General features: G+C 38.9%; 1 protein-coding gene and 3 non-coding genes across 4 annotated transcripts; 1 reads left to right on the top strand and 3 right to left on the bottom strand.

Annotated features, from left to right (window-relative positions):
- Positions 1-7,171: 7,171 nt before the first annotated feature.
- Trnay-gua (transfer RNA tyrosine (anticodon GUA)) lies at positions 7,172-7,261 on the bottom strand. Its single transcript is given in 2 exon segments — positions 7,172-7,207; positions 7,225-7,261. It is a non-coding gene; the product is annotated as a tRNA-Tyr (tRNA).
- Positions 7,262-10,857: 3,596 nt separating this feature from the next.
- Positions 10,858-10,947, bottom strand: Trnay-gua (transfer RNA tyrosine (anticodon GUA)). The gene is given in 2 exon segments: positions 10,858-10,893; positions 10,911-10,947. It is a non-coding gene; the product is annotated as a tRNA-Tyr (tRNA).
- Positions 10,948-21,825: 10,878 nt separating this feature from the next.
- LOC145782262 (adhesion G protein-coupled receptor B3-like) lies at positions 21,826-25,435 on the top strand. Its single transcript, XM_082594047.1, has 5 exons — positions 21,826-21,966; positions 22,571-22,879; positions 23,287-23,372; positions 23,902-24,040; positions 24,295-25,435. The coding sequence occupies exons 1-5, from the start codon at positions 21,893-21,895 to the stop codon at positions 24,425-24,427; spliced, it is 741 nt and encodes a 246-aa protein (XP_082450173.1). The 5' UTR covers positions 21,826-21,892; the 3' UTR covers positions 24,428-25,435.
- A 799-nt stretch (positions 25,436-26,234) lies between these two features.
- Trnay-gua (transfer RNA tyrosine (anticodon GUA)) lies at positions 26,235-26,325 on the bottom strand. Its single transcript is given in 2 exon segments — positions 26,235-26,270; positions 26,289-26,325. It is a non-coding gene; the product is annotated as a tRNA-Tyr (tRNA).
- Between the last annotated feature and the right edge of the window lie 827 nt (positions 26,326-27,152).

Genomic DNA, 27,152 nt, shown 5'->3' with positions numbered 1-27,152 from the left:
AGAGCCAGGACAGAGCCCTGTGGGACGCCGTTCCTGAGTCGACGTAGTCTACTTCGTCGGCCGCTACCGGTGGAAAGGGTAAAGCTGCGGTTTTGCACAAGTTCCATAATCATATGGACCATGTGCCTGTCAGGAAGGAGACGGAGTAGTTTGCAGGTAAGGCCGCTGTGCCATACAGTGTCGTAGGCAGCCGTGAGTTCGACAAACACGGCGCCAGCCTTCTTTTTTGCCGAGAAGCTGTCCTCGATGTCTTGAGTCATTAGAGTGACCTGGTCTACGGTTGATCTTCCGTGGCGAAAGCCGGCTTGTTCCCGAGGGAGCTGAGGGTCTACTATCGGTTCGACACGGGCGTAGATAAGTCTCTCGAGCATCTTGAAGGGGATACAGAGCAGAGAGATGGGGCGGTAGCTCTTCGGATCCCCTGGGGGCTTCTTCGGCTTTGGGACTGCAACCACTAGGGCTTTTCTCCAGATTCTTGGGATGCGCAGGTGACGCAAGCAGTGGCTCCGAGAGGGGGGGGAAGTCGGGCCAGTTTCCCCCCTAGCAAAACATTGTAAAGGAAAAACGAGTAGTTTTTTGTTTTTGCACTTTTGAGGGGGGCCCATTTTTAGTACTAAAGTAAAAATGTACCAACTAAATAATCAACAAATTCTTAAATGAAGTGCGTAGTTCCAAGTATTTCTCATTCATTGTAAATGTCACTCTCGATGCTTCTCATCAAAAACAAATCATTTTCGTGTTAAGGTAGGCGATGTTGAACAGCTTCAAAACGTAAAATCTGAAGCTAAAATGATTTCTGATCACTGAACGGTTTCGATTGTATTGATAGTTTCAACTTGAAAATTGGCGCTGTTTTAGCTAAGCGGGAACTATTTTTGCTTGACAACTGAACCTTAACTTCAAAATCTGCGTTGGCCAGGCATAGGATGTTGTATCCAACATAAGTTATCTGGGAAAGTTAAAGGTATCAGTCCAAGCACGATTAAAGAAAGTAAATCCTGTATATTTTTTGTTTATGGATCATCATCAGTCATTATCTCCGCCTGCAGCAGATTGCGCATCAACATGAGTTATTTGCTTCCAAGAGTGTCGATTTTAAGCCAGCTCGCCCAGTGTCGCCAAGTTGAGTCCGGTCCATGATTGGATGTTGTCTTGCCATCGTTTTGGTTGTCTGCCCCGTTTTCTTTTTCCTTCTACTTTGCCTTCTGTGCAAACTTTGCTGATTCCGAATTGTGATCTTTTAGTGTGGCCAAACAGTTTTAAAACTTTTGATTTTATTAACTTATTGCCGCAATTGGATGTAATTTTGTCATAGTTAAAAGATCTTCTGTTTTCGTGTGGTCAAGTAGCCTTTTGTTGGTCATGCTTCTCATGATGTGATTTTGGAAGGTAGTGAGTTTTTTTCTTTATTTGAGTTTTTTGTTTATGGATGTTGTTGCTTGAATCTAGTTGGAATTCATAGCCTAATGTTGCCTACAGACAGCGTTGTTCAAATGTCTTATCATTTTTGGTGTAATTGATTATCTGTAAGCTTGGGGCATCTAAAGTTATAGCCCAGTCAGAGGAAAAATTTTAAAAAATCTAAAGAAAGCTGTCCTATCATCTTGCAAAGAAAATTGACTTCGAGAGGGTAATCAAGGCGTGGTGCAGTCCCCAATGCTTTACATCACCCTTCTGCAATTGAAGCTCTAAAGACGTTTCTTAAATGCATCAAGTTGGAACCAACAAGAGCTTGATCGGAAGCTGAGTCAATGCTAAAGTAGCCTCCAACTAGCAGTTTTAAATTTGTGACTGCTTTGTATTATGTGGATTACGGTCCTAAACAAGATTCACTGATGAATTTAATGCAATTAAAGGAAGATGTAATCTAAGTAAGAGAAAGCTGAGAAGAGTAGGCTACTACTCGCAAGCTAAAGTTGCAGTGACAATTGTAAATTAAAAAAAAATGACTTTGTTTTCCTGAGGATAGAACGCTTTTATAACTCCACTTAACTAGCTGAATCATTCGAAGGAAATGTATTCTATCGTACATTGCAAAGGATTCGATAGTTGTTGGAATTGACAAATGTATGAACAAACTTAAACATATCGACGATGAGTTTGAAGTTCCATGAAAATTTCATCGTATGTCTGTTGTGCAGGTGCGGGGATGTGGGACAAATTTAAACCATTTGTAGGCTACAACAATGACATTTTTCAAGACATTTTGGATGAGTTGGTACTTTTGACAGAAAGTCACACAGCAAACTTCAGCTGAAAACTAGAACGAACCACCCCATAATCTCTACACAAGGAATCATTGATTGCAACTTTCGAAAGATTTTTCCAAATAGTTTTGTTATGATTTTACTTTGTATTCCGGTAGCTACCTCCAACGGCTGTGCTTTGAGAACGTGGTTTTAGCAATTACTGAAATTTGTAAAGAATTGTTTGCGTTCCAGTTGGCCTATGACTCAAAACCGATTGAAAAGCCTAACTATACATGTTGTGCATCAATTCAGACGTCGCAAAATTTTATCGTTTGATGCTATGATCCGTAACTTTGCATTGCAAAAAGTCCAGAAAAGGTTGAATTAAATCAGGGATGTCCAAAGTAAGTTTGAATTAAATCAGGGATGTCCAAAGTCCGGCGCGCGGGCCAACTCCGACCCACGAGACGTTTTGTATGGCCCGTACCTGTTGTTGTACGATGTGTTATTTTTGGCCTGCAGACACACAAAAATCATGTAAATTCAACATGCAGTTTTCAGAAAAATCATTGTGGCTGTTGGCCCGCGAACACTTATTATCAAATCTGCATCGCGTGGGAAAAGTTTGGACACTCCTGAATTAAATGCTTGGTTGAACTATTTTCGTTGCCTGTCGGCCTATTGTGTGTTTACAAAGCTTTCTAGACAAAATAGTTTGCCTCAATGGCATTTTTGCTGCAAATGTAACCCAGTGATTATATATTGATGATTTTTACATTGAACGAAGTTCTTTTCATGCTGAGGAAAGTATGCTAATTTCAGCTTAACACGAACATGCAATGCAATATTTGCTAAAAAATATTATGGGGCCCAATTTTCGTGTTGTTTCCCGACCAGTGCTGATTTCTCTCGGAGGCCCTGGACGCAAGCGGCAGGAAAGGAAGTCTTTTAACCAGGACCTCATAGAGGGGGCAACTTGGAGTATTAGGTCCGGGCATAGGTGGTCAAGGCCCGGGGATTTTCCTGGCTTTAGGTGCTGGAGGGCGGAGGCAAATTCTTCTGGGGTAAATTCACCAGAGATGTTGCACTCGACAGGTGTTGGGACCTTCCAAAGGTCCGTCATTTCCTTGAGGACGGACTTGTCTGATTCACGGTCTCTCGTTCTGTGCACTCCATTTTTCACAAGTTGTGAGGCGATGGCATTTACTGAAATGGGGCATTGGCGACGAAAAGCACGTGATCTGCCAGTGAGGTTGTTGAGTGTACTCCATGCTGTGCGGCTGGAGTGCGTGAAGTCGTTTGAGTCTATGGCTTCTGTCCAGCGCTTCTTCCTCTTTGAATCCAATTTTGCCAGCAGGGTTGTTGCTGAGTTGGTGGTGGCGGTGCCCTGGGGGGAACGGAGGAAGTCGCGGTAGAGCCTGTCGCACTCCACATCCCAGCAAGGTATGTAGTTTTTCCGTCGACCTCGCGGGATGGAGTCTTTTGCCGCAGATATGATTGCATCACAGAAGTCCTGGTAGGCTTCATTCACTTTGATGGTGTGTGGGGATGGGAGGTACTGCGTAGCTTCGTTTGTGAGGAAGCTGTAGTATTCCCAATCGGCCTTTCTGAAGTTCCATCGCTTGACAGGCTTGCTCGAAATAGGTGTGGCGAGCAATGGGGCCGTGATTAGCGAGGGTCAGTGTTGAGACCTTGGGAACTTCTCTAGCACACGTCTGTCCGGCTGGCGATCATCGGGATCATCACTTGAGAAAGCCAGGTCTGGGTTCGTGCCAGTGTTCCAACGACCGGAGTGGAAGCTCGGTGCGCCCTTAGGATCGCATAAGAGGGCGAGGTTGTTGTTGGTTGCCCAAGCGCCAGACTTTCTCCGTCGTTGTTGATGGAGTTGTAGCCCCAGTCAGTGTGGTGGCAGTTAAAATTGCCAGCGTAGAGGCTGGGGTGGGGGAACACTGGGATGGCTGTTGATGTTATCCGCGAAGGTGGGGGCTTGTAGACATTGACGATGTTGTAGCCTGCTACATCTATACAAAGCCACTCGAACTCCGATTGAGCTTGTGATTGGTCAACCAAGGACCAGCTCAGCCGGTCATGGACAAACGTGGCGAGGCCGTGTTTCCTGCTGCAGGTTGCGCCTGCGAGTGTGAAGTTGGTTATTACCAACTTATCCACAGATGTACAGTGAGTCTCCTGGAGGAGGATGATGAGGGCTTGATGCTTGGTGGCCAGGTGCTCGATGATGTTGAGCTTGCTGGCCGTGATGCCCTCGGTGTTCAGCTGCAGTACGGTGGGTCGTCGGTACTTTTCGACAATGCGAGCACTGCCGTGCCCTGAAAAGGGCATTTCCCCACCCACCCTCCGCTGAACAGTCTCATTAGCTCTTGTTTGACAAGCTTCGTTTCGCATACGTATTTTGAATAATTTCGTATGTTACTGACGGGGGGACCACGTGAAGGTGCTTGTCTTCCTCCCCATGACTCATAAATGTAATTTATGAGTCATGTTTATAAACACCCGTAAGCGAAATGACTTATGATGTAGCCTGCATGATATTTGTGATGCGACTTGATACAAATCCACAATTTCAAAAGCACCTAATTTGAACTTAGAAATTTCAGATAATTTCAACAACTTGTTCAATTGTCTTCTCTCTACTAAAAATATTCATACTACAAACTCAATTGTAGACCTAAAATACACAAACGAAGATGTAAACAGCTATTCAAGCAGGCTAAGGTGTTACTTATGAGAAGTTTGGTTCCATAAAACTAAAAGCTAGCCATGAGTTTCGGAATGCATTAGTTTAGGACAAACATGTAAAACAACAAACGCATTTTTTTTTTCAAATTCGTGTAACAATATTACTCTGGCTGTAACTATTTTAGAATCAATGACTAGCCTACATAAAGATTTGCTCACAAGTCGTAAATCTTTATCAATGCAATGAGTCGGCACACCGCACACACACTTCGTGCGGTTGATCGAGTTCTTTGTTATCCAGAACTGTGTATGAAATCGGATTAGCACGGTAATTAAATAGCGGCAAGATAAATCAACATTGTCGTTTTTGGGTACCTTTGCAAAAATTGAAATATCAAGTTTAACATATAAAATTTTAAAATAATGACTTTTCAAATTTATAGACAAATGATTTGTTTTCACACCAGTGCAACTTCTGTTGAAATAGCACCAGCGGATAACAGGTAACAGCTGATTGAATTTGTTTCGAAAACGGCCCCCCCCCCCCCCCCTTGAGCAGTCAACTTCCAAAAAAAGGTTATAAAGCAAAGAGTTAAGACTGGAAGCTACAACTCTTCTGTTCAAGTTCTGTTCTGCTAACTATTTAGATATGGCACCCTACTGTTCTTCTGTTCAGCAGGCAAAAACCCTTAAAAGGCCTTTTTCAGATCTTTTCTGGCTGGCCCTTCCGACTCTAAAATACTGTAATCTCCTTTAAATTCCCCAAAGAATCTTGAAGTGAGCGGAAACAATGCCAACGCGGTTCCGGTCAGGGCCGGATTTAGCTGATGGGGGCCCGGGGCACTTTTAGATCGAGGGACCCCCGTGCAAAAAAAAATTTCGCGCCGCGAAAAACCACCTCTGCGTCTACAATAGCATTAGTCCAACACTGCACAGCATTTTGCAAAAACTTTAAAGGCTGAAAGAAAAAAATATTAAAACAAAATCACATTTTTCCACGTCGGGGGCTCTTCAAATGGGGGGCCCGGGGCACATGTACCCTCTGCCCCCCTAAATCCTGACCTGGTTCCAGTAACAAAACGTAGCGCCTGTACGACGTACCGGTAAGACTCTTAACGCCAAGACAACTTAGTAAAACCTTTTATAAAAAATCATTACCGCACATCAGCACCATTTTCGTTCCTCCCCGAAGTCCATTCGTTCCATCATCATCATTATAAGAATTTGAGTTGGAGGCAATAAAGCACCAAGTTTCTCTGTTGTGAGATTTTGTTGTTTAGCGGTGCTAAGCCCTTGCTTTTTAGAGACTGCTGCATCTTCAATCTTTTTTCGATGGTGTTTCTGAAGTCCAGGGCGTGTTCAAAATTGGGCTTAATCGCGTTGTTTTTTTCCTCAAACTCTTTCATCAAATTATAGGTAGAATAATTACACAAAAACTAGGATAAGTTGTATTCTAATTAATTACATGTTCAAATAACATTCTATTTGAATAAGTGTTGCGCCTGATGATCGTTATCTAACATGAAACCTTAGGTAGTGCATAACTTATAGGCTACTGTAAGTACATATTAGTTTTTGTGTAATAATATATTATAATAGCACATAGTCCTAGCTTAGTTGTGATTCTACGTAAGCGTGAGGAAGAGTCGTATATTATCCCCCTTGAAGAAATTTACCCCCTGTTTGGAAAGTATTGGCTTGAGGCAAGCGGCTGGGTTATTGGGACGGACGAACAAGAAGAAACAAGATCACGTCTCTCGCTTCAGTCAGTTGGACAACAGACCGACAGCACCGTGCCGGTTAGCTGAATGCCCAACCCAGTCATTATTGTTGAAGACAAAAAGGCCGGGGAAAAGCCTTAAATGGAGACTCTCACTGACTGCCACTGATCTGTTAGATCACCTCAACCAAAAACAAACAAATGTGAGAAGATACTGTCCGAGGCATTGACTTCATGAACTCAAGCAGAACTGCATGAAAAACCTTCAATCGCCTTGCAGGCCGCAACTCCAATCCTCAACAATGCCATGTAACTGCTAATTCCATAGCACAACAGCTCCTACTCAATAAAAAATGTAAAGTGGCAAATAGGAAATGTGTTCTGGCAGTGAGGTAAGAAAGCAGCAGACTCTGGAACGCATTTTCATTTGTTGAATGTATTTTTTGCATTATGGGTCAATCCAAAAGATGTCTGTAGGTCCACTTCCTTTATTTCTTGTACACTCTTATTTATTTGCCCGCGTGTGTTCTGTTCCACAAAAAGTTATTTTAAATTTAAATCATAATCCTTCGAACCGGATTCGAAGCAGTGACCTATGGATTTTTGAGGGTTATACCACTACAGTCCACCGCTCTACTAACTGAGCTATCGAAGGTTATGTATCACTACTTTCAAAAACACCTTTACCTACCCGGACGCGAAAATTTTTTTCCACGAACTTTTTGTTACTTCGCGTAGAGTTTGTATTTATATCGTGTGAATTACACAAATTACAAAAAATTGACTTCGATTTGCGTCGAACCGTTGTCCTTACGAACATAAGACAAAAGATGAAACCACTGAACCAAACACGCCAACGAAAAATATTCGCAATTTCAATGTTTAGATTTGGACCTGGAGGGCGAAAATTGGCTGCTGACTTTGAAAAACGCCCGAAAAAATGAATCGGTAAAAACAGTTACGCGCGCCGCGCGGTAAGCTGTAATTGCTACACTTACAGAAATATGCAAAACAAATTTCGCTACCCGGACAGCAAATCAATCGTTGTTTACAATGATTTAACGTCTGCAGACGTTGGTTAGCACGTGACTTCTGGAACGAAGAAGTTTCAAGATCAAGCGGTGCTGGTTCGACTCTCGGGGTATGCGCTTGAGCAACGCACGTTAAGGACTGCTCTCCATTCAGCGGCATCCAATGGATGGAACAGTTCCCCGCCAACAAGACTTCAACAATCGGAAAACTTCACTCTGTCAACCTCGGTAACCGGGCCACGAATTTTTTTTCCCACGAACTTTCTGTCTCATTGATTCTATAGTCACTCTAAAAGTAAGATTTCCGAAAGTGTTTTGAGAGATTGGTTGATTCAGATTGCGAAATAACTATTTGCCAATGAAATTCTGCAATGATAATAAAATATAAGCTTTCTCTAACCCTACTTTTTTTTAAAAGCTCTTGTGCGCCGCAAAAATTAATTTAAAGAAAAAAAAGTTTGACTTCGACCGGCGTCGAACCCTCGTTTTCACGAACACTAGGCAGAGGATGAAACCACTGAACCAACCGAGCCAAAGAAAAAATGTTACATTCACACGGTTTTAATACAAACTTTTACCAAAATATGTAATTGAGACAGAAAGTACGTGGGAAAAAAAATCGCAACCGGCCTGCGTCAGTGATTCAAAGCCTCTACAAGTAGGCTATGCGAAACTGCCAGGATTAAGCTCTGCAAGAAGCTTTCCCAGTCCGAGGATAAAGATTCAATCAATCAACCTACTTATTGTTGAATTCTTAAATTTAATTAAATATTTTTAACACCTCGTACAAGTAAAATAATGGAAATGTTTGAAATTCATTTTCTGTCTTTTGCATCCATGTCAACAAATTTTTACAACCAGTAGAAAACTCCAATCATACTTCATGGTTGATAAATATAGTATAAGTCTCTTAAATTCATGAAATTATGTATAGCAAATACGTTTCGATGTAATGTCACTGCTGTCCTATGGACTGCGTATATTACACGACCTGACATCTTGGATTTTTTGTTCATTTACTTGTGGAAACGGTAAGAAAGGATTTTAAAAGAAAAATATCAAAAAAAAATTGACAAGAAGGAATTGATCTAACTTTTAGCTTTTAAGTTTCAAGTTTAAAGTAAATACAATTTTAAGAAAATTCTTGCATTTTGTTTTGTTTGTTTATCTTTATCCTGCATTGCGGGAAAGCGGACTTGAGCGCTATGCATCGGTGTACGCCTTCCGACGTACACCTGACCCACGCTGCAGCCGACGGCAATGTCTGTTTCCGGTTGTCTACTCTACTTATGACTTAAATTTGGTACTACCCATTACTCGAAATCGATCACTAGGTAGAGGCAATTATCGTAAAGTTTCTTGCCCAGAGAAACAACAGCAAGTGCGGGTGGCTGGAGTCGAACATGCAGGCTCTCGACTGCGAGCCCAACACGCTAACCACTCGGCCACTGCTGCTTCTCACTAACACCATTGTTACGGCCACTTCTCACTAACACCATTGTTAATATTTATTAACTATGCTAACACGTAAAGCAATCGCCTACGTCGGCATATAGGTTACAATATGCTACAGTTTGAATCCTGTTCTTTTTGCCCATAAAAGAAAAACAACTTGGGCACTTTATAACAAAATTTCATTCAAGTGCTTAGTGTTGATTGAACTTTGGCAATGCTTGACTTCTCTAGAATAAGCAATATTTTGTTTTTGGTTATTGTAATTGGTTAATTAATAGGTTTACCCATGGCCACCTGGAGATGCGGCCTGATTTGTCACATTTTGCAGATTTTGATTACAGCTGCTGCTAGTGCTTGACTGACATTTTTTGAGATGTTTTTATTTTTTGCGGTTTCCTAATGACATAAAACTTTTTTGTTGCCCTGGGGAAGCAGTAGCAAATGAGAAAAAGTAAGTTGAAAAACGCAAAATCAGACTGTTATTGAAAATTAACAGTCTGACTAAAATCTTCGAAATCAAATTTTCTTTGTTTTTCAACATGTGAGGATGTTAAAACCTATTGTGTCATCTGGGGAAAAGAATAAAGACAGCGTAAAAATCAAATTTTTAGAAAAATTTATTTAAACGTTTGCCCAAAGTTAGAAAAACCTGGAAGTTTCTGCAAAATGTGACAAATCAGGCCGTATCTTTAGGTGGCCATGGTTTACCCAAAATGAAGTTAATGTAGGAAATAAATAGAAAATATAATAATACTATAACAATTTTTGCTTCACTTTGTCGTATCCCCTCTAGACTTTTCCACCCGTTTTTCATTTTGGCAGCCTGCTGCAGCGCTTGTAGCACCACCGGTTTTGTCCATAAATCTTCCGTTAAACGTAATCAAATTACCACGAATAAAATTAAATAACTCATGTTGTATGATATCTTACTTTTTTTACGCGCTTCAGTAAACACATCACATGATCAAGATTTCACTTGCTATCTTTCTAAGGACGCCGATTCAGAACGCGACCGATTGAAACACCTGCATCTTGTGAGGGAGTTCAGTTCAGTTCAGTTGTTTTTATTTCTGACCATCATATCAAAACAATACACGTGTCGTAATCGTGACGGGTTTGAGTCAGAATCTTGCAACGAAGCCTGGTGTCCAATTGACTGCACGTTGGGGGAATGGTCGGAGTGGGGAAGGTAATTTATACAAAGTGTCTACAAGAAAACCCTCCGTGCGCTTGCAGTGTTTAAAGTATGTTGCTTTAAAGTGAATTACTTAACCAATATTTCAGTCATTTTAATTTCTCTACACAGGAATTGAATCCCTGTCTCTACATTTAAATTTTTGTAGCGAAAAAAGCACAGAGAAGCCTGTGCGGGTGTTTATTAACAATCCTGATTTTTAACTTAGGTCGTGTCTGAGTCTCTCTGAGAACAAATTAATGTGACTGTCTTTGTTCGTTTAAGACGTTATCACATTTGGCCCCCCTCCAGCAACGTGCCGCCCCTGGATTTGTTCACAACATCCAATGGGTAGCTACTCCACTGTTGTTGCATATAAACTTACTTAAATAAAATAAAAACAATCTAGTTTTATTTTAATTCATAACTAGTTACGGTATGCTTACATAGGCTACACTAAAGAAAACAAAAAGCCTACCATTTAAATTCAGTAATAGATTCCTGTAAAATTAGGCTATGGTTAGATATTCATCCTCCCTCACCTTCTAAAATCATTGCAACATATTTGAAAAGTAACATGCTAAAAATAAATCCTTCGAACCGGATTCGAACCAGTGACCTATGGATTACTGAAGTTTACACCCCTACAGTCCACCGCTCTACCAACTGAGCTATCGAAGGCTACGAAGTTGGGAGTTATCAAAAAACAACATGACTCACTCCACCTGCAGTCTGTGACGTATTTAAGTTAGTGACGTGTCATATGTAAATGGGCGTGGACTTTTTTGTTTGGCGATCGGAGGCGTGGTTTATACAGCCAGCCTGAGCCGAGGTGATGTCCCATGTACATCATTTATTTATTACCTCATTAAGCGATACTGACCATTTGCACTAAATATCACACATCATCAGAATCAATACGGGTTTGTTAAAAAATATGATGAAAAGACAAGAAAGCAAAAAAAAATTGTTTCAGCATAAAGTGGCAGGAAAGTTGTGATCAAAATTGTAGTCTATAACAGTGGTTCTCAACCGCCGGTCCGCGGACCGGCGGCGGTCCGTGTAATTATTTTGCCGGTCCGCAGAAGATCTTACTTTCTGCAGAGCTTATTTTAATGTGAAGTCATTATTATATTGTAAAATTGTGATTGCACTGTGAAATATGCACAGCTGTAAAACTGACATATATCCCCGTAAACTTGTTTGATAATAAAGGTAAACGTTTTGACAATCTAATTCTGTGCCGTTGATAATTGTTTTTGTGACAAGTTGCGCGTAGTTTTCAAGAAGTTTTGAAACACAGAAATACATAACCAAATGGGGAATTTTGTCCTTAATTTTAAAAAATTTTAAAGTCGTTGGAGACGAAAATTTGGAATTAGATAAATTTGAAGTTCCGGGATAGTCAGGCCTACAATGGAAATTTGCCAAAACCGGAGTTTGAGAAAGCAAAGATCTTGTTTTTCAAAGACTATGCAGAAAATTGCGCTTCGGAATAGAATGAAGACAAGCCGATTTGCTGTGGAAAATTCTGGTAAAATGGAGTGGTGAAAAAAGTAAGAAGAGGTGCTGAGCATTGTGAGTCAACACTTGAAAGAGTTGGCTAACAATTTTGACGATCATTTTGCGTAATATGAAGATCCTCCACATGGAAACTTTTGGATAAACAATCCATGCATCGATGAATGATGTCAACACATGCGACCTTAACCTTCATGAAAAAGAAAGTCTGAATGAATTACAATATGTTGTGCTTCTACTTTGCAGTCAAGATATGAAAAACATCATTGTAACACTTTTGGATATCTCTTGCAAACGAATTCGTGCCATCAAATTGATGGTAATTGTTTCAACTACGACAATTCTTTTCATCTCTAGCTTTAATAACAAAGCAAAGAAATCGCCTGGATGCCGAAACAGAGCTAGGCTACGTGTTTTAGAAACTTCTTTGATATCTCGTCTTCCTCACATAGGCTACTGGCAGCGTAACAGTAGGAAATTTTCCACTGACATTGATTTTGTATGCAAATGAATTGATATTTTTCTGTTTGAGTTGATTTGATTGCCGTTTTATTCCAATTTTTGTCCTGAATACAAATCATATGCTAAAACCTTGCATTATGGTGCGCAACGACAACTTTGGACAACTAAACGTTACAAAATCAAAAAATATAAGCTAGTAATGGATCTTAGACAATCACTCGCTTGCTGCTCTGCAAACGAGCTGCTACTTTGCTGCTCTTGCTTTTTTTTTTCTTTTCCTAATTTATGTATTTGTTGACGTTTTTGTTGAAAGGCGGTAATAAACAAACTCTCTTTCCCTCTCCTTTCCACTCCTGTTTTCAGCTTTTTTTACTTACGTTTTCACTCTCTTTCTCTCTCTCTCTCTTTCTCTCTCTCTGATGAGTTGTGAGCGTGGCCAACGGTTGTGAGGCATTCAGAATTACAACTTCTGAAGTTCTTTTCCAGAGTTTCAATATTGAAGCAGCACAAGCGTGTAATTGCACTGGTTGGAAAGCTTAGCAAGCTCCCTAGAAATAATTTTCAAATGAAAAACTTTCTTCTTCAAATCTGCAATTCATTGCAGAGCAGGCTAAGACGCACAAAACTAGTGTCCCACAAGCGTCAGTTTTGGCTTATTCTTTTCACAACTCAGGCAGCAAAATCCGTCATTTTTACTTTGATTCAACGTCTGCAGACATTGAATCAATGCAAAAATGACAGGTTTTACTGTCTGGAATTCTGCACTTATGACTTGCCGAGCACATTTTCAGCAAAACAGACTATTCTGTTTTCAGCAAAACATGTGTAGGCCTACACAAATGACCCGGCAGATCTTCATTATGCAACGTAGTGGTGGAATAGTATATTTGATGTCTTGAACCAGACTTAAAACAGTTACCGAAGATTTCGTAGAAATGACAAGTAGCCTACAGTTTATACTTTGCAAAATCCAACTTCAGGAAAATCCAACTTTATTATAACCTGTCACAATCTTATAAAACAAAGTCTAGTCCCATACCTCAGTCAAAGCACCCAATTTTGTGGACAAAACAGCTGGAAGATCGAGCAACGCTGGTTCAACTCGATCTCGTAGTATGCGCTTGAGCAACCCAATGCACTAACCGTTGTCAATTTAACGGCTCAGTGGATCGCAGTGACGTAGATGGAAGCAGAAGAAAATTTTGGAGGGTAAAATGTAATTCAACATGAATGTATCGGTATTAAAGCGTTATAGGCTAATGGTATTAAAACATACTTTTTGGGAAGGCAAGATAAAATGTTTGGGAAGGCAATTGCCCTCCAAGCTCCCCCCTCCCCTCCTCATGGCTGCGGCCCTGGGTAGATAGCGTAATTGAGGTACTATGTGTTCAATGCAAAGTTAACGCTTTTAACGCAACAGAAACACACAATCACTGCTGTAGATGACCAATAATATTAGCCGATGTTGAAAAGTATTGATTAATTAATTATTATCGATCTCTGATAAATAAAAATGTATTACCATAATTATGTTGTTGTTCAGAATTTTTCTTATTTGATAGCTTCTGTCAAAACCATCTTGTTAAAATTATTTTATTTGTATCACCCCTTTTAGAATCAGACAGAGAGAGAGAGGGAGAGAGAAATAAGTTTCTTTGCCAATCAGATTCTACATAGAACAAACCAAGCTCACATCACAACAACATACATTCCATAAACATAGTGGAACTCATAAGTACGCTTAATGTTAAATAATTCAATCTTATTAGCCAGGAGAAACGAAAGACCATTTGGTCATCCAGTCAACAGATCGAAATTATTTTTGTAAAACCAGTTATAAAAGTAATAATAGCTCCACTGAGTTAACAGAAGCAGTTTAACCTAAAAATAAAGATACACGTTACACAATTTAACGCATCGTGATCTATTTGTGGCTATAGTTAACATGATGGTGGTGGCAGTAAGAGCACATCGCCTCATGTGAAACGTGCACTGACAATGTCTCGATCGACCAATTTAAAATCATCTCTCGAGGCAGATCTGATTTTCAGACCAAGATCATGGAAACCTTAAGAATCAAACGTAACAATCCATCTCTTAACCGGCAGTTATTTGCCTGTGGCTCATCGTTCTTTTTGTGTGTGTTCTAATTGTTTGTCCAATGCCTGTAGGTTTTGAGTTCTGAGTGTGTGCCTTTTTCAATTCCCCGCTTATTTCATAATATGCTGGTAATACCTTTTTATCAGTAATAGCCTATCGTGAGAGTTATGAAAGCAAAAACCGGTTACATAGTTGTGTCGCTTTAGAAATACAGATGTGTTGAGCTAAACTCCATGTGAGTGACATTGGTTAAACAGGAAGCGTGACCTAAGTTTCTTGAGAACAAAACTTAGGCTTTAAATTTGCAGCGTTGAAATGCATTTTGCAATTCTGATAAGTTTCGGTTAAATGTTAAAATATAAATTTGTTGCTCAAAAACATGGTACATGAACAAGTTACATCTACACCTCACGTGATCTGTTTCCCACCGCATAATTTACTCGTAATCATTCTCGTATCATTTGTTCAGTTTGTGCTTTTCAGTCCAGAGTGTCGTTACAATTACAGTGCACAGTCAAATTTATCTTACGATTTTTCATTTTATGTATTGCAAATGAAATTCCTGATGAGGACACACGTACTTGTCGAAAACGTTTGAGTTTATTTTATTTTAATTATGTTATATTTTTATGTGTAATAAAGTATGCTAAACCCGCTAAAGTTATTATGTTTTATTTCTCTATGGTTCAACAAAGCAAACTCTCTACCAAAGCTTTATCATATAAAAAAGGCGTTGTGTTTGAGTTAATAACGATGTACGCTAGATAGTGGTATAGAGCTTCAAAGGAAAGAAAACTAGAGGTTACCCCGGACTTTGACATATTTGTCAATCGACAAAAAATGAGAATTTTGATTATCTAGTTACCTGCGCATTATTGAGACGGTCTACTTGTACTATAATTTATAACATTACGATAAGTGGCTCCCCGTGCCCCATCCTGTCAGTAACATCTGCATCTGAGCAGATGCGAAGTGAAACTTGACAACAAAGAGCCTCCACCCAGATGGCACAGCTGCAGGGGGCAGTGGACAAATTCAGACGCCCCCCTATCCTGCAGCTCAACATAGAAGGCTACACAACAAGCAAAATCAAAGTTCTGGAGCAGCTTGAACATAGACGGGCTGCTCTTTAGTAGCCTTTCAATGTAGTTCTGGAACATCGTGAATCTGGTGTGGTAAAAGCAAAGGCCCTCAGCATCAGAAGCTCACACGACGACGACAACCACTTTTATCAGAAAGAAAACTCTTAATGCACACATCACTATACACACAATACACTTATATAGCAGCCATCGTGCTTGCGAAGGAAAGTGGCTGGCAGAAATCAACACGTGCCTTTCTGCATTGAGAGGAATGATTTAACGCATGAAAGCATTTGGATCTTTCCTCTGCTCATAATTCAGTTAGTAAACATTGAAACAAAAAACCGGCGAATGAAAACCAATGAGTCATTCTATTCCGGATACTTGCATTTGAAGTTTCCATTATTTAATCACACAAACTTTAGCTGCAATATTGTTGAAAATACGGCCTACGGTAAATTGACTTCTACAACACTCACACAATAATCTTCATCTGGTAGGGGACGTTGCGTAGCCTACTCTTATGAGTTTTTAGCGTTAAAAGTGATTTTTTGCTTGATTGGCCTTCAGACCTATTGAAAGGTGAATAAAAATTAGGGTTTCAGGTTTTTGGCCACCTGGGAAAGGAGGGGCCCAATTTTAGTCTGGTCCAAAATTATTTTATTGCGTAGCATGTTTCCTCTTTGAAATTAAGTTTACATTCGCTGAATGTAACTTTGTTCGATTGCATTTTGTTTAGTTAATAAGATAGGATAAGTCAAAAGTTTAAAATTATAATAAATAAACAAAGAAAATCATAAACGCTTTTATGATTTTCTCGATTTCACTCAAAAACAGCTAAAACTCTTCAGTCACGTTTGTTTGTCGTTAAATACATTGAATGTAGATTTTGAAATCACATTTTTTCATAAATATCTCACTAATAGGAGTATTTAGGACACAAGTAGCCTAGCCTATTGTCTTTTTGGAACTAGAATGGGGCAGAGAGGTCCATTTTAAGCTTTTTCTCCATAGACAATATTGCTTTGCAAAACTCAAAATTTACCACATGGCTGGTTGCATAGAGAAATATAAAAAGACGACATTGAAAGGCCCTAGCAAAATACATTTGTCCAGTAAGGAGGAGAGGTAGGAATTCGCAACACAACAGAATCTTATGTAGTAAGTTGCAGCTGAAAAATTCATTTTCCCATGCACTACGCAACTAGCTATTGCCTATGTCCAACAACAATTAGGCTAAACTCCAAAAAAATGAATAACAAACAATAGAATTGCATTTTAGCTTTGTAAAAGAAAACTCTGCTCCACCATATCACTTACAAACAATTAAAGTCATTTTCGTTTTCTTGTGTTTCGGTTTCAAACAAATTGCGCGTGTCTAGTTGATTGTTACAATGATCTTCAAAACACCCACGCATCTCAGCACAAGGAACGCTGTTAAAAAGCAAATATACTTTTGAATACATCCCTTCTTGCAACCACACTTCACCACCAAGTTTATTATATTGTTTCTGAGACTTGATTGACTGTAAGAAAGAAGAAAGAATAAGCTAAAAATTGAAGAAGCTAAATTTGCTGCTTACCGAAAACATTATAACCCAGTCAGAACAACACTATTAATAAAAACTTTACCCCGACAGCAAATCAACATACATTGATTCGGCGTCTGCAGACGATGTATCAATGTACAAAAATGTTGATGTGCTGTTTGAGTAGCTTAGTGCTACGATCGTATTACAACAATAGGATAGAAAAGCATAACATAGGCTAAATAAAAATCAATTGCAAACGGCAAGCAGTTGTCATTCTATTAAGGACTCATTGGTTTTGATTTGACATGCTGGAACAAATCAGTTAAACATTACTGCCATCCACCTGTCCATTTGACAACCATCGCACTGGTCTGCTTCCGCAGTGCATGCATCTACCTCTATCAACCATCCAATTAGGTTTTCCGCAACTGAAATCAAAACATCCGTTTGTGGCAACTGAGAAACTCACCCACCAGGTTTCGTTCCGGCAACGAATGATAACTTACCTCCAACGCGCATTGATGTACAAGTGCTAAGGAATTTCAGTGGCTTCACAACTTATAACAACACATACCTGTCATATGAGCTCCAGAGATGAACCTTCATCCCGGTTTGTTTAGTTCAACAGCTGATGGTTACTACCAAAGATTGGTTGCTACAACTTTGATCAGTGTTGTAGTGCGGCACAGAGTTATAGAAAAGTTGTTGCGAGAAGCAGTAGCGTTGACAGGGTGGGTCTAGAAGTTACTTTTGGGCCAGAGCTCAGCATCTTTCCAAGGGGCCCAGAATTTGAAGAAACCACCGCGTGTTCTTTAGACCTGTTGCGCTTTTCCTAGAAGTGCATTGTTTGGGGCGCCGGGTTCTCATTGGTACCGGGCACAAAATATCCTTGTAACGGTCCTTCCGAGAGGTCACGGAGTTTTGCTATCCACGTGCTGCCATATTTGCTTTCATATTATTTGTTATCAATGCAAAAATTCATCCGCCGTTGCTTAGCTATTTCAAATTTGAAACTTGGTACCGTTATTGTAGTTTGAGTATCTATAAAAAAGCTTTTGATAAAGTCCAGCACAATGAAATGTCATGCATGCTTGACTGAATTGGAATTGACAACAAAGATCTAAGAATTATCCAAAAATTATAATACGAATAATTAGCTGCTATCAGGATTAATGATGACTGCAGTGACTACACAGTAGGCCTACACACTAGGGTGGCTCATTTTCCTTGATGTTCTTTAAAATTTTTGTAAGTTTGAAATAATGTTCCATTTTGCTCACTGATATTTGCAAACCAAAAATTTTTGTTGGGTTTTAACCTTTGACCCTGGTTCACCCAAGGAGAAATTCCGAGTTTTTCCAAAAAATTAGTAAATTTCGAAGTGGTTTAGCAGTATCTGAACAAGGGATTTCTCAAAATTTGACCACGTGATTTTGACGTCACTTCCCCTGTTAACTACCACGTGGAACATCTTCACCCTGCTTCAAGTCTGAGAGTCACTAACGGTGCATGCTTTTAGTGCCATTTTAGTTGATTTTACAGCCTTTTCGTGGTAAGTGAATCTATAATCACAGACCAACAAAAAAATTTTGGGCACAAAAGAAGAGAGTTATTTTAGAGTATATCGGGGTCCCTGATTCCGAAAATGCACTTAGTTTTTTCGAATTGGCTCTAGTTTTCGAGATATTCGACAATGAAAATATTTTTGAATTCGTTACTCAAAAGGGCTCAATAACAAATTACTTATTTTCAGCCCTGTTTACCATTGTGATGTCATAATTGCACTTGTCTAGTTCAATTGGTTGATATGGTACGAAAGTTTAAATCTCAAGCAAGGGTTGAAATGAACTGTGATTAACGTAAAGGATACAGGAATGAATACTCAATGAAAACAGTTGTAAATCAGTAGGCCTACATCACAAGAAAAATCACTCGAAAGTCATGTGTTTATGAATGCAGCCTTATATTGAAAAGGTAGGCCTACTGAAATGGATACTTGTACAAATTAAATTTTATTCTAAGCCTTTGCTAAGGCCGAGCTGCTGCAAGAAGTTTTTTTCTGGTCTATAGGCTATAATAAATGGCATATAGGCTAATAAAACATGCCTTTGACTAGTAGGATGCTGTACAAACAACCCAGATATATTTTACTGCATGAGGCAACGCAGAGGAGCAACGCATTCTGCGATAGATACAGCGCTATATAAAAACAAGCATTATTATTACCTTGACATGAAGCTGCTGGGTGATCAAGATAAGTCCTGGGTTCTACATCTTGTATCCTCAGGCTTACTTCACATCATATTTTGATTGTTACTAGGCCAGTAAACGTTAAATAGCTGTTTGTTTGGGTTGTAATCAACGTGATTGGTTCCAAATAGCGTTTATACAACTCAGAAATGTGCCTGGGATTACTTCCAGTTTTGTCTATGTAGTAAATGACACGACGTTAAATCTACAGGGGCTCAAAATTGCAAAAAAAAATATTTTTGCTGTATCTTAAAAACTAGAGCCAATTCCAAAAAAACTTATTGCATTTTCAGAATCAGGGACCTCGAAATACCTTAAAATGACTCTCACATGTCGTGCCTTTATATAATTTTTTTTTTGTTGGCCTATGAAAATCGATAAACATCGTCAAATGATTCAATAAACTGAAAGCAGTAGATATTTACTACGGTGAACGGTACACAAAGAAAATCATGTCTGAAATGTGGTAGAAGTCGACATTTTGAGAGTAATGCATGTGTCAGTGTTCCTAGAGTTGCTAATTAAACTACTTTGCTTGCTACAAGTTTGTGTTACTGCCTCTTATTGTGTATTGAGATGCTAGAATGCATTAAAAGATAGCGAGTGAGCAGTTTCAGGGATAAGCGAAAACTCGATATTTTGAAAAAATTTAAACCAGGTGAACCAGGGTCAAACGTTAATATTTTTTTGTGAAATTTGGTGTAGGACATACATTTACCAAAAGGAACAATATTACAAACTGACGAAAGATTTAAAAGAAAAAAGTTTTTTTTTGGAGATTTTGAGCCAGCCTACTACACAGTACACACCCATTCAAAAAGGAGTAAGACAAGGGTGTGCGCTATCACCCGACCTTTTCTCATTATATAGTGAAATAATTTTAAGACACATTGCAGATGAAAAAGGTATTGGTATTGGAGAAAAACAACGTTAACCATGTACGATATGCTGACGACACCGTTTTGATAGCTGACTGAGAAGTAAAATTGCAGAACATATTAGATATTGTGTATATCAAGAGCAAAATATTTAAAAAAAAAAGAAAAAAAAAACTGAAACAATGGTCATAATAAAGAAAAAAGCCGAAACTCCTATTTGTAGTTTATCAGTTAGTGGAATAATTCTTAAACAGGTCCAAAAGTTTAAATACCTCGGTACTATGGTTGATTGGATGCAAGGGACCAAATAGAATTCAACATAAAAACAGCCCAAGCAAAAACAAGCTTTCAAGAAATGAAACTAATTTTTTGCAATAAAAATATCTCCTTTACGACAAGGGGTAGAGTTTTAAATTGCTAGATTTATCGCGTCATGAAAAACAACTCTGAAACCAAAAAAAATTGTTATCGCGCACCACTATAGCCATTAGTTATGATAGATGACTAGATGACTGCTTATGGTCTTTCGCTACCATTCTATTTGCGTCATAATCTAACCAACAGTTGTACAATGCATTGTTTTGATAATTACATTTACCCTGCTTGTTTGTATATGGTGCTGTTGAAACAAAATAAATTGACTTGACTTTATAAAAACATTGTTTAAATTAATGAATAGTAGGCTAACCGGTAAGCCACATACAAATAACTTAACACAGCGTTGGATACAGCGTTGGCTTCATTTCGAATGGAAAAAGCTTATTACAGTTTGAAGCTTGTAGCAGCTTTAACGATATTTTACATTCCGAAAAAACGTATGTGCACTTTTGCGCTTACCCAATATATATTTTATTAGTTTTCTTCTACAATGGGCGCGATGGGCAAACGCTTTAAAACTTCCTGAAGGTTTGCAGGCCAGGCCAATTCTTTGCAAAGATACAGTAGTTTTAGATAAATTAACAAAAGAACCGCCCACACGCAGAAGTAAATGGCTTCAAATTAAACACTAAAAAGTCTATTCTCCATAAAGCCCATGAGGTAACCCGCTAGCGGATGCAGGCTTCCGAAACAGTTTTTCTAGCCAAGATAGCTCAGGTAAAACACCTACACGCCAAATTGCAGAAGTAGGTTGCCGGGAGATTTTATGAACAATGCCGCTCAGGATACTTGCATTCGAAGTTTACAATTCTTTTCAAGCTACTTCAATTTAAATTGTTAAAAAAGTGTCTCAAGAGATCTTTGATAAACTGTGTAGAATTCGTGCTGCAAACAACTTAGTAGGTCACTGTGGGACTTTAGTTTGTGGGTAGAAACACATCAACGCTCAAGACATAAAGTTTGAGTTAGGGATGCTGTTTAAAAAAGTGGTTTGTACTGAAAATATTTACATTATTCAACTATTTTCATAATTGAAAGTTGCTCATTGTGATTTGTTGATAGCTTTATCCTTTAATTGGACTTGTAGCAAGGTGGTATAGCTCTTGCTTCACAAGCAAAGTTGCTTGTGAAGCAAGGGCAGAGAAACAAACTGCTTCTTTGACTAGCAAAATGCACATCTGTTTGGTCAGGTAACTCTTTATATTTTTCCTCATCATTACGTATTTGCTTCAAAAATGAAACAAATGACCCAGTTTAGGCTCTTGGTCAAATATATATTTGCACTGTAGGCTACTATACTATAAACAGTCTGTTCTTCAGTAAAAAAGATGTTGTATGATCTACTTGCACAGGTTTAGTACGCTACATAGTGTAAAGGTTAACCTTTGTTGAGTTCTGGTTACTTTTGTGATCTTGTGTCAAGATGCAACTTTCGCTTCGATTTCTAATTGTTGGTTTCATTGTTCTCTTCTGTTTGTTAAACGAATCGGAAGGGTGGTAAGTCCAGTTTTTATATTGTTTTTTTAGCACTGGCCTTTTCATTTAGGACGTGATTACATGATAATCCCGCATATTATCACTATTTCAATTATCTTTAAAGTTGGTTTGTAAGGACAAAATAATGCAAACGAATGATTAATTGGGTTCTTATATTTTATATTTTGGCACTAATTTGTGTTTTTCTACGTCTTACTAAAGTTCAGAAACTAATTGATGTGAATGGGCAAGTTTGTAGTTTGTATTTGACCGTATTGACGTATAGGTCCACTTCGATTTTATTACTCGAGTGCAGTGTAGTTATACGGGCACAAACACAAAAAGTGAACAACTAATATCAATGAAAAAATAAAAATAAAATAATTTTTATGACAAGACGGAGCCAGCCAGCTATTAATTATCAACCTACTCAATTTTGAAAATTTTCAATATTAATCTCCTCAAAGTTTCATTATTTTTGATTCGAAAATATAATTTTTTAACTCTCATGTACAAAGATTATGTAAGAAAACAAAGTGACAGTGACAAACCCGACACTCCATTAACACCTTAAATCAGGGTTGGCCAAATAATGAAGTTGTGCTACACAACGTTTTTGATTAAGGCGACGCAGAAGACGATCACCTGCACCACCTCCACCTTGTACTTGTACATGGACATGGGGTGCCTGCTCTCAGACGTGTGGAGGTGGCGTTCGAAAACAAGTAAAGACAAACACTTGTAACAATTGCAATCTCAAAGAAGAGGCTTGCAACACTAATCCTTGCCCCATCGATTGTGCTTGGTCAGAATGGACTCAATGGAGTGAATGTTCAGCCACTTGCGGCGATGCAGAGCAGAGTCGCACCCGATCTGAGTCCACAGCTGCTCAGTTTGGTGGGGCAGAATGTGAAGGCGCCAGCTTTGAAGACAGGTAAGCTAAATATTAAGTAAAAGTGTTTGTAGTAAAGCCACAAGTATTGACGATGCTAAGTCAGTGGTGTAAAAGAACAGCTCGAAAACATTAAACTGTTTAGTTAAATTTTTGTTAGGTCAATTTTTGTAAGCTTATTTAGACTAATTTTGCATTGCATTTCAAAGTACTGAACACTTGCCTCGACTATGACTTATTTTTGTTAAATTCCTCTAAACTAATAAACAGTTTTTAATATCTAAAAACAAGTAAAATAATGGACATTTCTAAAATTCACTTGTAATGTTTTTGCATTCATTTTGATATTTTTTACAGCCAGTAGTATAATTTCAATCATGTGTGATTGATGTGTGATAAAGTTACTCATGAGTTTATGAAATGTAATATGACAAATATATTTCTGTTAGAGAATGTGAAGTCATCTGCTGTCCAGTGGACTGCGTGTTGAACGATTGGACGCCTTGGACCTTTTGTTCGTTTACCTGTGGAGACGGTATGAAAGCATTTAAAGATAAGAAGTACTTGGTCAAAAAATTAGGGGCTTTGTCTGTGGGTGAAGAGGCCCCTAAATGTATAAAAAATTCACAATGTTGATAAAGTGTAGGCTACTAGCATGGTCTCTAGTTGTCCACTTTATTAAACCTTTGAATTGACAGCTCACCAAAGCCAACACTTAGCTATATCGGCATGTAGGACTTGCCACAATCTAACTTTAACCCTAGAAATTAAACCAGCTTGGCTGCTTGAGCTTATTTTAGAAGATTTTAATTGAAAAGTTGTGTAAGTTAATGTACCGTACTTTAGACAATAAAAGTTTAACAAAGTCTAGTGACAACCACGATATCGTTTGCACTTTGCAGTAACTGGCACTTTCTTTTTCATTGTGAAAATTTTGTTGAGCATAATTAATCTAACTCGACAAAAATTAATTAACTCATATCGTGTAATATTTTACAAATTTAGTTTTACGCGCTTCAGTAAACACATCGCATGATCAAGATTTCAATTGTTAATTTTGCAAGGACTCCGATTCAGAGCACGACCGATTGCAACACCAGCATCTTGTGAGGGAGAATGTCATGGTCGGTATGAGTCAGAACCTTGCAACGAAGCCTGTTGTCCAACTGACTGCGAGTGGGGGGAATGGTCGGAGTGGGGAAGGTAATTTATATGAAATATTTCAGGACATCCATTGATGCATTTGCAGTAGGCTTACGGTAACTTGTGTTGTTATGAAGCGAATCAATAAATGGTAATAGTTTTAAATTCTCTAGTCCTAAGTTTCTTTATAAGGAATACAAAACCAGACAGAAGTTTTTGCATTCGCTGAAGTTTCGACTGATTCGACTAGATTTTATCAGGCTTGAAATGCAGGTGTTCATTAACAATCATATGATTCTTTGCTTTTGATACAGTTGCAAGGGTTACTGTGGCTCAGCAACCAAAGCCAGAGTAAGAAGCATCAGCAAGGAAGCGACCTGCAATGGAAAAGAATGCGTGGGTTCAACAACCGAGATGCAAGAATGTGATGAAAACTGCGAAGACTAGATCTACTTGATTTAAAAACAAAAATTAGCTATATCCTGTGTAGGCTATCCTATATTATATCCTATCTTTAACAGTAGGGTTATTTGAAACGGTTTTCAAATGGAGTAAGATAAAAATATAAGCTACGGTACTTTATAAAAAGGTTTTCTTAGGAAAAAATTCGGACACCCCTGGTGTAGGCTGTAGTTACACCTGCTCAGTTTATCGTAAACTGTGTCAGCTAACTGTGTGATGCAGAAATACATTGCATGCAATGATTGTTTCAAGAAATTGCGTGATCAATTTTGCTGTGTCAATTTTGTCAAATACGTAAAGCAACTGTCTAACTAAGACAATATATAACTTACAGTGGCACACTCATTTATTGAATAACGCCTAAACGGGTAAACACTAAACACCACTAGCCCGACACGTCGATTAGATGCAAGTTCTACTGCATCCTGTCCAATTTCAAAACACGTGCTTGTCTGTTTTCTGGTCGCTTACCTGCGTTCTACACATAGTTTGACGCAATTCCATTGTTTTGTAGTTTCGAATGGTAGTTCTTTCAAAAAAGCCTAACGTTTCCTTCCAATATGTTTCTCGGCAGCAGATTTGTAGCAAGAATTGACAGCGATAGACACGTGTTTCGCCCATGAGGCTGAGCTTTTTTTTCTCTTCGTGCAAAGCTCAGAGTTCGCGCAAAGCCCATGAGGCTGGGCTCATCAGTATCGCACCGTATTCTGCCACAAATTTATTCGACCGCCGCTTTTACCTGTCAGTTTAACTCTTATTTTTGTGGAAAGAAAAGAATGGTTAGCGAATCGCAACTGCTCGCTGTACTAGTGAGTGCTCAGCCTTTTGCTGATAGCCGGGAAGAACGCCTCTTTCTTCACAAAGTTTCCTTCCAATGTTTAACTTTAATGAGGAATAAGTTAGCCTACTTTTTTGTTTTGTGTCTTATATCAAGTAGAGTTGCAATGATGAGCAAATGAACAGAAGATTCATTGTAATTTTAATAGTCTTGCTTGTGAACCGGTCAAACTCTACAAAGTAAAGCTTCTCATTTTCGCCCCATTAGCTCAGTGGTTACGCGCCGGGCTCAAGATCATGCGGCGTAAGTTCGACTCTCGGGGTGTGCACTTGAACAACGCATTTCAGGACTGCTCTCCATTCAGCGGCACTTAGTGGATGGAATAATTTCCCAGCAACAACACTTCAACAATCCGAAAACTTCACTCTGCCAATCTCGGTAACCGGCCCTGCGCCAAGAGCCTCTACAAGTATGCGAAACTACCAGGAATAACCAATGAAGGCTTTGTCAGTCCGAGGGTAAAGATTCAAAACCAAACCATTATTTAGTATTCTTTATTTAATTGTTAGACCTAATTGTTTTTGTGTAGCCTACACTGAGGTGAGGTTAAAAAAGACAGAAATTATGTTTTGGTAACAGCAATCATAACCGAGAAATTTTATGTGACGGAACAACAAAGTAAAAAATGTGTTACTGGTATCAAAATTTCTAATATTTCGCCGACTAGTAAATTTTTGTCCATAAACCCATAGTTGGGCCGCATAAAGCAATATTAGGCTACTGTTGACCCAGGCAAACCACCCGTTTGAATAAGCTTTAGCTAATAAGTAACGACAAGCCGTTTGAAATAATAAGGGTTGCTAAAAAGACAATGGAACTACTAGAACTGCTAAAGTGACCACGAAAACTACTACTTGGACTGTAACTCGTCAGGCGAACCTCAATCAATTTTACAACTTACCTCACCTTTAAGGTACCGTAGAGTTTACTTATGAAATGATATTCTAAAAGCGATCCTTCGAACCGGATTCGAACCAGTGACCTACGGATTTCTGAGGTTTTTTTCCACTACAGTCCACCGCTCTACCAACTGAGCTATCGGAGGATACAGATAGATCAACTTTCAAAAACAAAATTACCTACTACCCCTGCAGTCCATGACCCTTTCAAGTTTGGGACGTATAGCTCTTGCAGGCATTCTATAAGCCTATGTCGTTTTTACGTTCTCTGACGTCGCTTTCCACGGTTATTGCTGTTGTAAACCTGGTATTGTTATTACAGCTGTTAGTTTTAAGTGTGGTTCTTGGTGCTGATATTGTTTTTCTACAACCTTGCTCTGCGTTATGTTGAAAGCGATTGAAGATTTAATTTTGGTGTTGGGCCGGTCGACCTTATCTTAATTAACAATATTTTGATGGTGATAACTTTTTCTATAGTTTTGTTATCTTTGTTGATGCCGTGTTGTATCTGCTTGGATCTTCAATGAACCCGTATATCCAAAAACGCAGGCCTCGTTCTCAGATCATCTCCACCACTACCGTACCGTGCTCAGGATGTCGCTCGCACAGCTAGCCTATATAGGCCTATGAACGGATTGCTACTCACCGCGCAGCTACACAACGCAATAAATGACTTGGCAACCATTTCTTGTTGTGTTCATCTGGCCATTGAAATCACAGTCGTAGTAGCCATTCTCCTAGTGAAAAAAAAAACACAATACAGTAAAAACCATTTTGCACTAGAACAGTGGTTTCAAACCTTTTTCTTCTCATGGTCCAATAAACTAGGAAGATTTTAGTGGTCGCCCAGAAAAATGCAAAGTGACAATAACACAAAATATTAATTAGCAGTTTATTTACACGAATTTAATAAGAGTGTTGCTGCATCTTATTCACAATAGTTTGAATTTTGGGCATAGTCGATGAAAGTGCG

This window comes from Aplidium turbinatum, chromosome 13 (genome assembly GCF_918807975.1).
Source record: "Aplidium turbinatum chromosome 13, kaAplTurb1.1, whole genome shotgun sequence".
Lineage (NCBI taxonomy): Eukaryota > Metazoa > Chordata > Ascidiacea > Aplousobranchia > Polyclinidae > Aplidium > Aplidium turbinatum.
Note: the sequence above shows the minus strand (reverse complement) of the source record. Positions and strands in the feature narration are given on the sequence as shown.

Bases quoted from the DNA above. Each gene is read 5' to 3' on its own strand.
- LOC145782262 (XM_082594047.1), top strand. From the start codon at position 21,893: ATGCAACTTTCGCTTCGATTTCTAATTGTTGGTTTCATTGTTCTCTTC. The intron at 21,967-22,570 runs GTAAGTCCAGTT...TTTTTGATTAAG, and splicing joins TTAAACGAATCGGAAGGGTG to GCGACGCAGAAGACGATCAC. The intron at 23,373-23,901 runs GTATGAAAGCAT...TAATTTTGCAAG, and splicing joins TTCGTTTACCTGTGGAGACG to GACTCCGATTCAGAGCACGA.